The following is a 13,774-nucleotide window of genomic DNA, read 5'->3' as shown; positions in this document are numbered from 1 at the left end:
CCCCCGCCCCTCCCACCCCTGCCAGTCCCCCCTCAGCCCCTCACATTGTAGCCGTAGACGTAGCCATTGGGCAGCATCATGGGCGGGTTGTTCTCGTTCATCACGTCGCCGGAGATCTTGCACACCAGGCGGGAGTTGGCGCAGTGGGCCATGGGCAGCGGCTGGGCCAGCTTGTTCAGGGAGCGGCTGCACACCGGGCAGTCGGGGCTCTTGGAGCTGCCGTCCTCCTTGTAGCACTGACTGTACCCGAGGTTAAGGAAGGCTGGGTCGGGGTCAAGGGGCACAGCAGGCGCGCTGCAGCCACGCGCCCGCACTCCAAGTGAAGGCAACGCTTATTCCACAGCCAGCAGCCTCTGCGGCCCTGCTACCCGCCCTCAGGGCCACGCCAGCGCGCTGCAGGAGCCTCTGCACCATCCCCAGGACAGGGGAGCTCCTCAGATGGGGGGGGCTGTGGACGGCAGCACGCACAGACCTCCTCTCATGGGAGTGCTCAGCACACAACACAACGGGAAACCACTGCCCAGAGGCGCTGGCTGGCACACCAAGAGACCATCACCACAGGGGGACGGCCCTGCCATAGGAGCAGGGGTGAGGCTCACAGGACAGCTCTGTCATAGGAGCAGGGGCGAGGCTCACAGGACAGCTCTGTCATAGGAGCAGGGGCGAGGCTCACAGGACAGCTCTGTCATAGGAGCAGGGGTGAGGCTCACAGGACAGCTGTCATAGGAGCAGGGGCGAGGCTCACAGGACAGCCCTGCCATAGGAGCAGGGGCGAGGCTCACAGGACAGCTCTGTCATAGGAGCAGGGGTGAGGCTCACAGGACAGCTGCCATAGGAGCAGGGGTGAGGCTCACAGGACAGCTCTGTCCATAGGAGCAGGGGCGAGGCTCACAGGACAGCTGCCATAGGAGCAGGGGCGAGGCTCACAGGACAGCTGTCATAGGAGCAGGGGTGAGGCTCACAGGACAGCTGCCATAGGAGCAGGGGTGAGGCTCACAGGACAGCTCTGTCATAGGAGCAGGGGTGAGGCTCACAGGACGGCCCTGCCATAGGAGCAGGGGTGAGGCTCACAGGACAGCTCTGTCATAGGAGCAGGGGTGAGGCTCACAGGACAGCTGTCATAGGAGCAGGGGTGAGGCTCACAGGACAGCCCTGCCATAGGAGCAGGGGCGAGGCTCACAGGACAGCTCTGTCATAGGAGCAGGGGTGAGGCTCACAGGACAGCTGCCATAGGAGCAGGGGTGAGGCTCACAGGACAGCTCTGTCATAGGAGCAGGGGTGAGGCTCACAGGACAGCTCTGTCATAGGAGCAGGGGTGAGGCTCACAGGACAGCTCTGTCATAGAAGCAGGGGTGAGGCTCACAGGACAGCCCTGCCATAGGAGCAGGGGTGAGGCTCACAGGATGGGCAGCCACTATAGCCAGAATGGGGTCAGTGACTCAGGAACTGGGCAGCTGCTGCACTCAGGGCCAGGGTCGAGCCATTTACACACAGGATGAGCAGTCACCTCAAGGAGGGCCTGGGTGCAGGGTTCTGTGAGGGGGGCTGGGCCCTGGCGGGAGACGGGAAGGGAAGGACGCTGCCGGCAGCACAGCTGTGTGTGTGCGGGACCCCAGACAAAGCTACAGCGTGGGCTGCTGGGCAGGCCCCTCCGCATCCCTCTAGAGGACACGCTGCCTGGCTCGCGTGGCGCGGGCGCGGTGTGGAGGATACGGCGTCTTTATGGCGGAGAGGCCGGCCTGCAGCGTGAGCGTGAACACCGAGCTGTTCCCCAGCTGGTGGAGCCGGTAGTTGTCATAACGGAACTGCTGAATCAGCACCCGCCAGCGCGCCGGGTCGAGCAGGTCCTGGAAGAGACAGAGGGGCCGTGGGGCAGCTCTGGAGGCCCGGTGTCACGGCGCGGGCTCCGGGCTGCACTCTGGAACCACGCCCCTGCTGGAAGCCCTCTGAAGGAGGGTGTGGGCCGGCGAGCTGTGGCCGGGCACCAGGAGGCAGGTGACACTCAGAGAGGCAACTGGCCGGGCAGAGGCCCAACTTCGGCCCTAGCCCAGAGGGGATGGTGTCCCCTGAGGGTCCTAGCCCCAGAGAGGCGGCTGCCGGGGCCTGTGGTCAGGCTCTGCGGGCTCTCCTCAGCCTCAGGGGAGAGGCCTCCCTTGCCTCCTCAGGTGAAAGCTCTGCCTCCCGAGCCACACTTGGCAAAGCTGCAGGCCGTGTCGGGAGCTCTGGCCAGCAAGGGCCCCCCTTTCCTCTGAACTAAAACTGCCTCAGAAACGCAGCCTGACCCCCAGCCGCCATGCTGGTGCACGGGTGAACGTGCCTGGCGCAGGCCCGCGCGGGCAGGGGCTCTCCAACACCGTGAACCCCTTCGGGGGGTCAGAGGGGATCTATCCTGTGATGGAGCATCTCCCCTGCGAGCCGCATCTCCTCCTGACCAGGGAGGTGCTAATGGAAGGTGTGGCACCGGGGCAGACTCAGCGCCTGCGTCCGAACTGCCCCGGGCAGCGGCCTCGGGGAGGCAGTGGGTCGCACACTGGACTCCGGTGAGCCACGCGCAGGACCTGTCCTCCTGAGACCCAGCCCCTTGCCAGGGAGCCCGATGCCAAAGAGAAAACTGGAATGGCGACCAAAGACTACTGCTAATACCACCCATCTGAGCCCTGATGCCAGAGCTCCAGCATCACGGGGGAAGCAGGGCCACCCGTGAAGGTGGGCACGCCTGTCAGCCCGGCTACTCAGAGGCTGAGAGCTGAGGATCACGGTTCAAAGCCAGCCCGGGCAGGAAAGTCCATGAGACTCTATCTCCAATAAACCACCAGAAAACCGGAAGTGGTGCTGTGGCTCAAGTGGTAGAGTGCTGGCCTTGAGCTGAAGAGCTGAGGGACAGCGCCCAGGCCCAGAGTTCAAGCCCCACGACCGACATAAAGAAAAACAAAAAAGAGTGCTGCCATCCCACGGTTACCTTGTATGGGGAGATGTGCGTGTCTGGGGGGAAGGCCAGCATGCCCATGACCTGGCGAACCTCCTCCAGCTGGCTCCCCTCGGCCTGACTGAAGTGTTTCCTTGCGTGTCTACAAAGCAACATTTTGGCACACTCAGTTTGACTCCAGCACTCAGGACCCCTGCGCCCACCTCCAGCGGCCGCCCCCGTGGCTCCACACCGCACGCACGGAGCAGCTCACTCAGCCCTGTGTGGGCCAGCAGGCCGTGCTGTGGTCGGCTCGGTGGGGCACAGTTGCTCTGCTTAAATTTAAGGCTTGGTGGACACTGTGCCACTTTGTCCGGCGGGGTCTCAGGCCACGGCAGGGCCGCCCGCCCTCCGTCCACAGATATGTCCTCCGAACTCGGGGCCCCAATGGCCAGAAGCGCCCCTGAGCCCCCACAGAGGCCAGCAATGCCCCAAGCCCCCTCACGAGCCAGCAACATGCTGGGACAAAAACAAGGAAGTATCAGGCCAGGAGGTCCCAGGTGCCCACCAAGCAGCCTGAGGTGGGCCAGGCCCCCGGGCTCCACTCCAGGAGGCAGGGAGGAGAGGCTAGAGGTCATCGGAGAGGTGCCCGCAGGGGTGCACACGCATCCACCTGACAGGACCGCCACCAGTTCCAAGACAGCCCAGCCCCTGACAGAGTGGGGCCCACCCTTCCTTAGCAGTGTGTGGAAAGCCAGGGCTCTAGCCCGGGCCACCGGAAGAGCCTTCAAGTGAGGTCACTGAGAAGCATGCCCAGGCAGGCCCTGAGGGCACCAGCCAGTGCTCTTCCTCTCTGCTTCCTGGCCTGGGAGGCCAGCAACTGGCCCAGCCCCACTGCAGGCCTGAAACAAGGCCACCAATTCAACAGGGTCTAAAGCCTCTGGTGCTATGAGCCAAACGAAACTCTTCTTCCTCTTTTTGGGGGGGAAGGGGAGTCGGTTCTGGGGCTTGAACTCTGGGCCTGGGCGCTGTCCCTCAGCTCTTCAGCTCAAGGTGAGCACTCTACCACTTGAGCCACAGCGCCACTTCCAGTTTTCTGGTGGTTTATTGGAGATAAAACTTTCCTGCCCAGGCTGGCTTTGAACCTCCTCGATCCTCAGATCTCAGCCTCCTGAGTAGCTAAGATGACAGGCGTGAGCCACTGGTGCCTGGCTTCCTTCTTCCTTTGAGTCGTTTGCTTCAGGTATTTGTCATCACAATGAAAGCTAACATATAATAATGCAGTTTCCTTTACAATATAAATACAAATTCAACAACACCCAGAAAGCTAGGCACAGTAGCTCATGCCTGTCATCTCAGGTACTCAGGACTGAGATTCGAGGCTAGCCTTGGGAAAAATAGACCCCTCTCAACCAACAGTTGGGCAGACTGGCCTGTCTCATCCCAGATCCCAGCTATGCACAGTGTAATTAGGAGGACTGATGTCCAGACGGGCCCGGGCCTAAGTGCAGGGCTCTATCCCTGGCTCCAGCAGCAGAGCACCTACTCAGCAAGTAGGAGGCCTGAGTTCAAACCGCAACAACAGCAGGAAAACTAAATCCCTAAATCTCACCTGGCCAGGCCAAGGTGAGACAACACCGTCCACGTCCACGGGCCACGTCCCCGCCCTGAGCCAGGCATTCAGTTAAAAATGTGGAGCTGGACGTGACGGCACATGGCTGTAATGCCAGCTAACCAAGAGACAAGAGACTGAGAGGATCCTGGTGTGGGAGCAAAGTCTAGCGAGAAGCCAGTCTCAGCAGACAAGCGTGGCGCGGTGTGCGCGGTGCCCACACCTGCGGCCTGGCCTGCTAGGAGGTGCATGTCCGAGAGTCATGGTCTGAGGTTAGCCCCTGCCAGACTTGAGACTATCTAAACATAAGAGCAAAGAAGGCTGGGGGCATGCTCAAGAGGAAGGTGAGGTCCTGAGTTCAAACTTCGGTGGCCCTGAAGTTTTGTTTCTAAATTATGAAAAAGGCTGGCGGCCTGAGCTGCGCTCCAGCTGCTCAGCGGCGGAGGGGGAGGGCTCCCGGAGCTACAGGCCAGTCTGGGCAACAGTAAGACCCCAGATGTGGGTTTGGGGCACAAATAGATGGTAGCGATACCTCGCATGCTCAGTTCCAGCCCCACAACAGACGAACAAACATACACATGACCCATGAATCACTCGGCCCATGTTTTCAGGTACAGCGGCTGTGTGAGGCACTGGCACCTGACCAGGCACGTGTGCATCCCATGTGCAGATGGACACAGGCAGACAAAAAGGTCTGTCTGTCCCCCGCGCCCCCAACCAAGCACAAGTGCATGAGGCAGGGACCCTCAGCACTGCCCAGAACCCTGCCACCTCAGCATGCATTCAGGCAGCAGCTGCACCTGCCCTCGACCCAGGCCACGTCCACCCACAGGCCAACTTCTGCTCCTTCCGGTGCCCGGGGCAGAGGTCTTGGTGACACAGGGCCAGAAGGGCCGTGGGGCCCGGCCAAGTCAACGGTCCCTGCGGAAGGCGTGCACCCTAAGGAGGCCGAGCAGGCAGGACAGCCGGCCTCTGCCCGCAGGCCCAACTATGCCGCGCGAGAAGCCCAAAGGTGCGTGCAGAATGCTGGCGCTCCTCTTGGCACCCAGCTGGTCACCGTGGAAAGTCCCCAGAACTGAGAACCAACCCATCAGCCCCCCGGCTGCAGGCGGCCAATGGAGCCTTCACACGCAGGCAGACGGGGCCCAGAGCCTTGCTCATGCTTCCCTGCTGGCTCCCCTCATGGCCACCGGGGTGGGGGCTCCTGCGCTGCCTCCACACAGGAGTGGGGCCACAACCCCAGGCTCGGACACGAGACACAGCCTGCACCAGGCAGCCCCGGCACCCAGCCACAGGGTGAGGCCCAGGAGGGGCGGGCACGCTCAGAAGGCCCCGAATCCCCAGGAGGGGCGGGCACGCTCAGAAGGCCCCGAATCCCCAGGAGGGGCGGGCACGCTCAGAAGGCCCCGAATCCCCAGGAGGGGCGGGCACGCTCAGAAGGCCCCGAATCCCCAGGAGGGGCGGGCACGCTCAGAAGGCCCCGAATCCCCAGGAGGGGCGGGCACGCTCAGAAGGCCCCGAATCCCCAGGAGGGGCGGGCATGCTCAGAAGGCCCCGAATCCCCAGGAGGGGCGGGCACGCTCAGAAGGCCCCGAATCTCCAGGAGGGGCAGGGCAGGTGGCGCGCTCCTACCTCACAGCATCTAGGCGCTTGTTCTGCCGGACGAGCTCAATGAACTCCTGGATCCTGAGGCTGAACTCCAGGCAGCTCTGAAGACAGAGATGAGAGGAGGCTTAGGAGAGCGTCACGTGTCGGTGGCAGCAGATCCCCACCGGAGATCCCCAGCAGGACCAGCACGGGCCTCCGCTGGTGAGCTGGCCCCCGAAGCCAGGTGGCCAGCGCAGCAAGGGTAGTGAGCCCACAGAGCCTGGGGTCCTGCTGACATTCTGGGAGGAGCTCGGCCAGGGGACCCGGAGGGCTGACGGGGTCACAAGGCACTACCAGGAAAGCCGAGGGCAGGGCTGCCGCCAGCCCACGGGTCACGGCGAGGAGATCCACAACGTGTGGAAAAAACAAGCGCAGCTCCCTGCAAGGGCACCGCCCCGAGCTCCAGGTTTCTCCCCAGCACAGGCCAGGCCTTGGCCTCGGTGCGCTGCCAGAGCTCCCTATCCCAGGACCTGCTCTGAGATCTGGGGACCCTGCTGGCCCCTGCTGGAAGGAGAGCGGTGGGGCTGGACAGTGGCACCGCCGGACAGACGCCAGGGAGTTCCAGGCAGAAGGAGGGGGCCCAGGAGCCCGGGTGGGCGGTGCCAGGAGCAGAAGAGCCAGCCAGGGGGAAGCAACTGCTGGCTGGGCCCACGTGGCGCTGGCGTGGTTTACGAGGGGTTTTCGTGGAGGGCGGTGCTCTCAGGGCCAGGCAGGTGGCAAGAGGTCTGGCAGGGGCTCCTTCTATGGTGGGGAGGCCCTGGGGGCCAGCTGCGTGGGCTCTGTCAGGGGCACAGCAAGGACTCGGGAGGGCGCGGCAGGCCCAGGGCAGCACAGCCTCACGGAGGCCTGGGGAGACCCACAGCACCCAACGTGGGCTGGGTGAGGCCAGCAACTTCACATGGAAAGCTTCCGAACACCCCGGGCACAGCTGCTGGGCAGGAGCGTGACACACCAGAGACACCCTGACAGGGAGGAGCCTGACACACCAGAGACCCTGACACACCAGACACCCTGACACACCAGAGACCCTGACACACCAGACACCCTGACACACCAGAGACCCTGACACACGACACCCTGACACACCAACACACCAGACACCCTGACACACCAGACACCCTGACCCTGACACACCAGACACCCTGACACACCAACACACCAGACACCCTGACACACCAGACACCCTGACACACCAGACACCCTGACAGGGAGGGGCCTGACACACCAGAGACCCTGACACACCAGAGACCCTGACACACCAGACACCCTGACACACCAGACACCCTGACACACCAGACACCCTGACACACCAGACATCCTGACACACCAGACACCCTGACACACCAGACACCCTGACACACCAGGCCAGAGCTTTACACACACCTCCTCAGCCAGCTCCTAAGGACCGCCGTCTCCACCTGACCAGCCCGCCCGCCCGCCCGGCACTACCCCTTACAGTGGCTCTGACTGCAGGGGAGCAGGCTGGTCTCGCACACTCCCGCTCCTCCTTGTAGGCCACCCCTCACCCCTGCTCCCAGGCTGAACAAGTGAGAGGCAGAGCTCCCGGCCTGAGCCAAGCCAGGGTAGTGCCCCAACTCCAGTGCAGGATGGTGCCCTGGAGCGGCTGAGCACACCGAACAATGTGGACCAGGGTGGACGGCCCTCGGCTCCCGTCAAATGAGAACCAGCAGAAACTGGGGGGGAGGGGGATCCTGCCCAGAGCCAGGTGGGGCGGCCGGGCTCTCCTCATGCCCGTTGGGTTCACCCACAGTCCCCCCCAAGCTGAGCCGGGAGCCCCCATACCTTCATCTTCCGGAGCCGGGACTTGTTGTCATGGCACCAGGCTAGGCACGTGGCCGTCTCCCGCCGCTCCAAGGACTCCTCCACCTCCTTGGCCGTCAGAAACATCTCGATGTTCACCAGGTCCTTGGGAAAGGCGTGGCTCAGGTCACAGCATGCTTGGCTCAGGGACCCCACTTTTCCATATGGGCCATTCCTGGGGCTTGAACTCAGGGCCTCAGCACTGTCCCTGGGCTCTTGGGCTCAAGGCAAGCATACTACCACTTGAACCAAGCTCCATTCCTGGCTATTTGGTGGTTAACTGGAGATAAGAGTCTCACAGACACTCCTGCTTGGGCTGGCTTTGAACTGAGACTCAGGTCTGTGCCTTCTCGGTAGCTCAGGCTTACAGTGTGAGCCACCACTGGCGTCGGGCTCCCAAGAGGGCAACTGGTCTCCACACCCGCCCTGGTCACGGGGCCCAGGGGCCCTCAAAAAGCACAGGCATGCCCACAGCTGCACTCACAGGGACCCTGGGGGCCACATCTGTGGGGCCGTCTGAATGGGTTGAGACTGACGAGCCCCCAGCAAGGTACAAATCCAGCCAGCCCTCAGAATGAGCTACAGCCCTCCAGACCCCAGCCCAGGCACGGGAGGCCTTGGTGGAGGACCACACCCTCTGTGGCAGGGGCTCCGGCACTAGCGAGGTAGACAGACACTGGCACTATGACTGGCCAGCAGAACCCCAAGGCTAGACCTCAGCAGAGGCCAGCAGGTGGAGTGTGGTCTAGAAGAGCCCTGGCTGTGAGCCAAGAGTCCTGCCCAGCAGGGGGGAGGCCATGATGGTGGCTGGGGCCACCCTCCCGACACACTAACGGAACAGGCTCTATCTGTGCCCAAGAGAACCCATCTGCTCAGGGAGTACTGGGTGCCTGGCCAAGCACGACAGGGCAGGTGAGGGACACCTGCATGTCCCGATGAGCCGGGGGCCTGGCAGCCCTGTTTCCTTGGTCCCTGCTCTGAAAGCCATGGTGTTTTGGGAGGTGCGGGGCCCAATTCTCCCGAAACACCCACTGTACTTTGGAGGAGCCCCGTGAGTGAAGGGTCCAGCAAGCAAGAGAATCTAACGCAAGGAGACAGGAGAGCACCGTGAGGAGAGAAGGGAAGGGAGGCTATCCGGGGAGAGCTCTAAGCACCCCATGAGTCCTGGAGGAGGCATGCACAGGGGCCCGGCTCTGCTGGCCTCAAGTGCTCCTCCTGGGGCCCCCTCAGCACACCTTCACCTGGGTGCTGCACACACACAAGGCCAGGGAGCCACCTTCTGGTGGCCAGAAGCAGCAACCCCTCCCCCCACCCCCCGCTCTGGCAGCCAAGGCTGGGGGCATCAGAACACAGGTGAGCACAGCGCTAGGAACAAGTACAAGTAAGCACAATAAAAGCCAGACTCCCGCTTTACCTATTTCAGCACAAACCAACAACTTACAAGAAAACTACTTGAGAGTAAGTGAGAGAGCAAGAGAGAGTCAATAAGTCAGTATCAGACTCTCCAAGTGATCAAGCGCAGGTGAGATGCTGAGTGTCAGCCACCCGAACCATTTCTACTCACTGGTCGGAATCGAGAGCAGCCAGCTCTCCCCTGGCCAACGTGCTACTGGCTCAGGGCTAAGGGTCAAGAATACTGACCATGGGGCTGGGGGTTTAGCCCAGCGGAAGGGCGCCCCCGCCTGGAGCGCGCAAGGCCCTGGGTTCGGTCCTCAGCCCTGGAAAAATGAAAAAAAAAAGAAAAAAAAAAAGAAAGAATACTGACCTTGCTGTGCACTGGTGACACACGCCTATAATCCTAGCTACTAGGGAGGCTGAGATCGCAGGATCAGGGTTCAAAGCCAGCCCAGGCAACAAAGCCTGTGAAACTATTTCCAGTGAATCACAAAAAAAAGCTGGAAGTGGAGCTATCACTCATGTGGCAAAGCAGCTCTGAGACAATGCCCAGGCCCTGAGATCAAGCCCCAGTACAGGAAAAAAAAAAAGGTACCACAAAAGGCTGTCAGGCCAGGTCAGCCTGAGTAAGACCAACCTACTCCCCAAGTGTTCAGGCCTCACTGGCCCGGACAGCCCCACAACCTGACCCCAGGACAGAGAAGGAGGGCAGGAAGAAGGGAGGCGCGGCAGGCTGGTGGGGTGGAGGGAGGGGTGTCAAACACAGAAGCCCTGAGGCTGCTGCTGAGGGTTGGTGAGAACTGGGCCCTACGGCTCTGTAGCCACGAGGAATAAACTAAGCAAGAATGTGAGGACCTTAATTCAAACCCTGCTAACCACATCCAAAACAAAAATCCAAGGGCTAAAAGTCCTGCTACTGAGAATGTTCCAGATTCATTCCAGTTTATCCTAGTGGTTTCGATTTTCTTGTCATTTTTTGTATTACCTGTGTTCTTTTTAAGCTCAGCTACCCAAGTGTTTCTATTTTTTTTTTTTTTAAGAAAACTGCTAAGCCAGGCACTGATGGCTCACACCCATAATCCTAGCCATTCAGGAGGCTGAGATCTGAGGATCAAAGTTTCAAGCCAGCCCAAGCAGGAAAAGTCCTTGAAATTTTTATCTCCAACCAACTGCCAAAGAGCCAGAAGTAGAGCTGTATGTAGTTCAAGTGGTAGAGTGCTAGCCTGGAGCACAAAAACTCAGGGACAGTGGCCAGACCCTGAGTTCAAGTCCCAGGATGAGTACCAAAAAAAGGAGCCCCACAGATGGATGTCGCCTTCTCTACTAGAACACACGTGTTAGGAAAGCCAGACTCCCAGGACAGTCGCCCGAGATGGACACACAGCCGGCACTGGGAGGAGCAGCTGCGCGGCATCCCCAGGTGTCCGCTGGAGAGACGAGACCCAGGCCTCCCACACACGTCCTACGTACAGCAGCACCCTGCCCTGCTGAGGCTGGGAGGGGCCCACGGGGCCTTGAAGGCTGCTGGCCGGCCTCGGCGCGTGCACGCACGCACAGACGCACACACAGATACACACACACACACGAGGCACACACACTGGGCCTGGCCTGGCTGGCCTCCAGGGACCCCTTGCTGCCCACGGGGCAGGGAGGCGGGAGTGGCCGGCCGGCCCACCTCGACGCCGCTCTGGCGCGCCAGCCTCACAGCCGTGTTGTAGTAGCCGCAGCGCAGCAAGTGCTCCACCATCATGCGGTCCATGCGCTTCCTCTTCCACACGCTGGCCGCAGCCGGCTGGTCACTGCTGTGCTCCTTCAGATGCTCGATCCGGCGCTTGCAGAGCTTGGCGCTCTCGTCCTCAGCCTGGATGGACTCTACCGCCTAGGCCACAGCAGAGAGCGCACACAGTGAGCATGCGTACGCGCACACGCGCACACACCAGCGCCATGCCCAGCTGGGGGGGGGGGATAGGAGGGGGGTCTATGAGAGGGAGGGGGGGGTGTCTATGAACGTCACTGCACCGGGCTCCACCTCCGTCCCCGGGACAAGTCTGGCAGAGCAGCTAAGGTACCAACTCTGGACGCTGTGCACGCACCCCTCCAGCCTGCCACTGTTTACATGTCTATCTACTTTCAGTTGTGTTATTTTTACTTTATACAGTCTGATCTTATGTTGCCAAGTACTTTGTTAAACTTTGAAATCTGCTACTTTTTACCTGAACTGTTCATCATTACAAAGTAAGTTTTTCATTTTTTATAACTTTTTCCTAAAGGTAGTTTTGTTCATCGTTAAACAGTAACAGAAACGGTCTGGACCTACATGTCCAATACACTACCCCTAATCCAGAAACTATCAAGAGCCAAGAGGACCCGTGTCACCATGTCTCGCATGATGAAGGCATGACTTCTGAATGCCCTGCAGCCTGCTGGGTCCTGGGCAGCTTAGAGCGAGGCCCAGCTGGCTGGCTTTCCTCCGGGTCTGTGGCTCCAAGTCAGCAAATGGGCCTCCCTCCGAGAGCAGTCTTCTCCCAGCCTCTGCTTCAGAGGACGGGGTCCCTCTCCACCCCTGCCATCCCTGAGCCTCTGGGTCTGAAACACTCCCCAGAAATCCTGCTGCTTTGGATCTCCATCCTCCGCTGACTATGCTTTGTTCTAATGATCTCCTCCTACCCACATTCAGTCCAATTCCCTACTGAACTTTGTCACAGTGTCCAACGATAACTGTTACAAGTTTTTCATTCAATGAAAAACCTAAATACACACGTTTTTGCCAACCAGGTCCCCTTCCTGGCCCATCTATATGCTGGTGTTAGGGTTTGAACTCAGGGCCTCACGCTCATCCAGTACTCTATCGCTTAAGCCAGGCCTCGGGCAGGTTATTGTGTTTTTTAATTTCTTGACATGCTGTCTCTTTTTAAACCTTTACTATCTTTTTACACATTCTGTTCCCTACAGAGGCTTTCACTCTTTTAGCACTCTCCGGATTCTGCGGAGGCTGACAGCCACGGCCATGTCTGTACTGGCCTCTGCTGGTTGTCAGGCCCTATTCTCCTCCGGGCTGCCTTTGCCTTTGTGCTGGATTCTGTCCTAAAGTCACTCCAGGCCATGCGGGTTGAGATCAAAGGCTCCTCCCCACAGGGGACTGCACCCACTCAGCCAGGGCCAGCCAGGGCCAGCGCTCTCCAGCATCCAGGTTCTCCGCAGAGAGCTGTGGAGCTTGGTCAGCACCCATACCTGGGTGCCAGCCTGCTGGAGAGAGATGTGGAAGGGAGTGACAGGTTGTCCCAGGACTTGTCACCTTTCTGAGGCCTGTCTCCAACTTGGAATGCTGACTTTTTCTGCCTCTTGAGCTCTCTCATGAAACTGTCTTACCCAACTTTTTAAAGAGAATGTTATTGCACAATAGTGAGCAGATCATTTCAGAAGCCCCTAGTCTACCAGGATGGGGGCAAGAGGTCCAGCTGCGAATCTGAGGTGACTTCTAAAACTCTGCGTGCCTTGGCTCTCCACTGCCCCGTTCTCCAGGAGAGGCTGTCTGGCATTGCTTTATCCCTCTCCACCTTGGGGCCGGGAAGCAGCACCCACCTTCCTCTTGAGGACACTGAGCTTCTCCACCACCCCATCCAGGAGGCTGACCACAGAATCCACGGCTGGGCAGCTGCTCAGAGTCTTCTCCAGTTCTGCCACCACCATCGTAACGTGACTTGTCTCTCGGTCGATGTTCTTCTGAGCGGCTCGGAAGCGTTTGTTCAGCGTCTCGTAAGGCACCTAAGTGGGGAAGGACCCGTGTGGGATCACAGCCAGGAGAATGAGTGCTCAGGCCTTGGTCACACAGCCGTGGCAGCAACACCTCCCAGAGTCTGGATCCAAACCCAGAGCCTGGTAAGAGGACACCTAGGCTGAGGAGGAGCAGGGGAGGAAGAGAGCGAGACGAAGGCAAAGACACACGCCGCTCCCACTGCCTCGGATCCGCACGTCTTCTAAAGGAATTGTAAGTACATACTAACAACATAATCCCCAAGTTCATCTAGAAAAATAAACAGTGAAGGGCATGGACAAATGCGCTGTGCCAGTGAGAAGCTGGCTGCTATTCAAAGCTGGGCGGGTCCCGGAGGACAGGCCCACATGAAGCCCACATGCACTTCCCACTGTCTCCTCGAGAGCAGGGCTGCAAACAGACACGTCCATCCTAGTTCCTATACGGAATCTGAAAATAGGGAATAACTAATCTTGAAGACTGCCCATTCTTCCAGAGAACTGTGGCTACAATATCTTTCTTCTTCCTGGCTCCCTTACTCTGACCACAAGAGACAACACGTGTCCAACACAGCACACACCCATCTCTAGTCCAATGATACACACAATGCACACGGGGTCCTCACGTCCAGCACAGCACA

The 13,774-nt window shown here is 59.9% G+C and overlaps 1 protein-coding gene across 1 annotated transcript in view; it reads right to left on the bottom strand.

Annotated features, from left to right (window-relative positions):
* Window positions 1-13,141, bottom strand: part of Maea (macrophage erythroblast attacher) — a 22,367-nt gene extending 9,226 nt beyond the window's left edge. The window contains exons 1-7 of the mRNA XM_013023947.1: window positions 12,963-13,141; window positions 11,056-11,259; window positions 7,968-8,090; window positions 6,150-6,226; window positions 2,960-3,068; window positions 1,714-1,847; window positions 45-240 (exon numbers count right to left, since the gene is read on the bottom strand). Of these exons, the coding sequence (XP_012879401.1) occupies window positions 45-240; window positions 1,714-1,847; window positions 2,960-3,068; window positions 6,150-6,226; window positions 7,968-8,090; window positions 11,056-11,259; window positions 12,963-13,070 (951 nt within the window). The 5' untranslated portion in view covers window positions 13,071-13,141. The remainder of the gene's footprint in view (window positions 1-44; window positions 241-1,713; window positions 1,848-2,959; window positions 3,069-6,149; window positions 6,227-7,967; window positions 8,091-11,055; window positions 11,260-12,962) is intronic.
* Between the last annotated feature and the right edge of the window lie 633 nt (window positions 13,142-13,774).

This window comes from Dipodomys ordii, unplaced genomic scaffold (genome assembly GCF_000151885.1).
Source record: "Dipodomys ordii isolate 6190 unplaced genomic scaffold, Dord_2.0 Scaffold71, whole genome shotgun sequence".
Classification (NCBI taxonomy): Eukaryota; Metazoa; Chordata; class Mammalia; order Rodentia; family Heteromyidae; genus Dipodomys; species Dipodomys ordii.
The sequence above is the reverse complement of the archived record's forward strand: the minus strand, read 5'-3'. Positions and strand labels throughout refer to the sequence as shown.